The 2,529-nt window shown below is 34.4% G+C and overlaps 1 protein-coding gene across 1 annotated transcript; it reads left to right on the top strand.

Annotated features, from left to right (window-relative positions):
• Positions 1-324: 324 nt before the first annotated feature.
• Positions 325-2,233, top strand: EV154DRAFT_482865 (uncharacterized protein; the record flags this gene model as incomplete). Its single annotated transcript, XM_051598531.1, has 5 exons — positions 325-350; positions 460-736; positions 1,210-1,240; positions 1,261-1,341; positions 2,139-2,233. The coding sequence occupies 5 exons, from the start codon at positions 325-327 to the stop codon at positions 2,231-2,233; spliced, it is 510 nt and encodes a 169-aa protein (XP_051456165.1).
• Between the last annotated feature and the right edge of the window lie 296 nt (positions 2,234-2,529).

Raw genomic sequence — 2,529 nt, 5'->3', positions numbered from 1 at the left:
CACTCTTCAACGAATCATCCAATGTAGTGACTACTATTTTACATAATCTGATGTGTTAATTGTCAATCTGTTAAATGGCAATGCCTGTAAAAGGAAAAATAAATAATTAAAAAACTACATAACGATAATTGTGAATTTTATCCACCATGTTACGGGTTTCCACTACCGAGTCCGCTGTTGTGATTGTGGCTTATGTATTATATTAAATTTAATACCGCAAAAATGTCGTCATCAGTTCTCACAGGGGGGGGAGGAATAAATTGTAGGAATCGGGAAGGACATTTTTATTTTTTTTCTTTCCTGTCTTCATAGTTATTCTTAAAAATGATGCAAACTATTGCTTTTCATCCGTAAGTATTCAGTACTCTAGTCATTTCCAGACATTACCAATGGCTAATGTTGTCATTTTCCAAATTAACAAAAAAAACCATTCTAATCTTTTTTGCTCTTCTTTGTTAGTGCCTTCTTTTCTTCTGCCCTTCTCGTTTCCTCGAGAAAAAGAAAGCTCTTTTTGGTTTCTCTTCGCTCTTCGGAGCAAGAGAAGACCGTCAAAAAACAAAAATTGTTTTCTCCCCCTGTTGTTTGTCGTCGTGTCCGCCTTTGTGTGGCACGGCCACGTCCTTCTCGTGGGCGCCGATTTCGCCCTTTGGGTGTTAGCCCTCGTGCTCCTCCGGCACCTGTGTGTATTCCTGTCCCTCCTTTGACTTTTCTTGTTGCGGCTTCCCCTCGGGTGAAGGTAACAGAAAAGCGAAAACGCTTTTCTGTTTCCATCTACTCATCCGAGGTGGAACGCCCAGCCAAAAAAATAAAATTTTAATTTAATTTCGTATTTAAAGTGTCCCATAGAGAGTTTTAGTATTATGATGAAGTCCTTATTTTAACTGGAGCGTCCTACACACTGATTATAAGATGTCAGAGTAAAATATGTTGATCCTCGGAGCCTCTTTATGGGCATTCCAAACATCGTTGAAAGGAAAGCATTTTTTTTCATATTTCATTTAAGAGTATGAGGTCCGGTTCCAATTTTTTCAATTGATTTGATTAGTTTTATCCGATCTTTCGAAATACTGACGCAAAATAGGTCTTAGTTGGGTTCGTTATTTTTAGCCATTTTGTAAAATTAAATTTTTTAACTAATCGTTAATGAAGTTTAAACAACTCCTCAAAAATGCCGACATTACCCAATAATTAACAATATTGTTAAAGTAGAGTAATGTCAATCCTTTTGAATTCGAGGATGGTACGTTTCTGCGATTATAGTGGGAACAACATGGTATTACTTCGATTTAACATGGGCTTATGTCTATCTCTGTCAAACTTTCCGAATGGACATTGGGCAATGTAATTCCTAATGACTATGAAACGAGAATCTGCTTAAAATGAACCATCAGGAATTTTTTTTTTTACGCTTTCAACTAATCCAGAGATAGTTATATTTTTTTGTTGTATATTCCACTTATACCGTTTCCCAAAAGTTGTTGGTGCCCTTTTCTAGAAAAATTGCATGCTTGAAAAAAAAAAGTTACTCGAAATTTTGAAAATAAACGAATTATTCGGCAAAAAAATCATTTGGTTCTGATATAAAGTTTACAAATTAGTAATATACTGGTTGAGATCGATAGTGCGTTAAGTGTACGAAATTTTAAACGCATTAAAAAGGTTACTTTAATTATAATCGCTGAAATTAACGAGAGTAAACCTTTTAAATCGCATCAGGTCATTCTGGAGGAATCGGTTGCAGGTACATTATGTTCTGTTGCACAATTAAAGGCTGTCATCCCTTATGCTTACCATGACAACCCGCCAAATTGTCCAATTGGATTTAATTCTGGTATGTTGATTATCGAATAATGCATCAGTAACACCTGGTAACAATATTGATCCTTATATCCTTATTTGTCTGAAAATGTTGATTATACACAAATATGGAATGAATATTAAATCCCTCATAATGTTCGTTTACAACCAGTTATTTGCAAGAACGCTAACGTAGTTGTCTGTAATAGTACTATCTGTTCCTTTCATAATCCTCAAATTTATTTTTCATGAAGAAAAAAATTAAAGTAATACTAAAGTAATACAGTCGGAACTTCTGTACCACTTTATTACGAAGGAAATAAATAAATGAATTAAAAAAGTACAATGTTCTATGAGAAAAAAGTATGGACATTTAGTTAAAAAACTGGGCTTTTTCTATGGACAATATTTAACGCCTTATTGGATCAAGATGTAATAATCTGGTGATAATAAATAATGAAAATCTTCAAACGTAGCCCTTCCATTCTGAGTAAATAAAAATTACTCAGAGGGATCAACAATTCGAACATCAAATGACAAGAGTCATATTTGTACTCAGGATCTACTCAGGATCTATTAATATTCTATTGTCCCGGACCATGCGATTGCATTACTTTTTGCAGAATAAATATTTACTAGTCACTGGGTTGCACCCTGTTTACAGATTTTAACGGTACGATGAGAACGAGCGGAGTAACGTGTGATTGGTGATCAACGTTTTATTTTATAATC

This window comes from Mucor mucedo, assembly GCF_025094135.1.
Source record: "Mucor mucedo strain NRRL 3635 chromosome Unknown EV154scaffold_65, whole genome shotgun sequence".
Taxonomy (NCBI): Eukaryota; Fungi; Mucoromycota; class Mucoromycetes; order Mucorales; family Mucoraceae; genus Mucor; species Mucor mucedo.
Note: the sequence above shows the minus strand (reverse complement) of the source record. Positions and strands in the feature narration are given on the sequence as shown.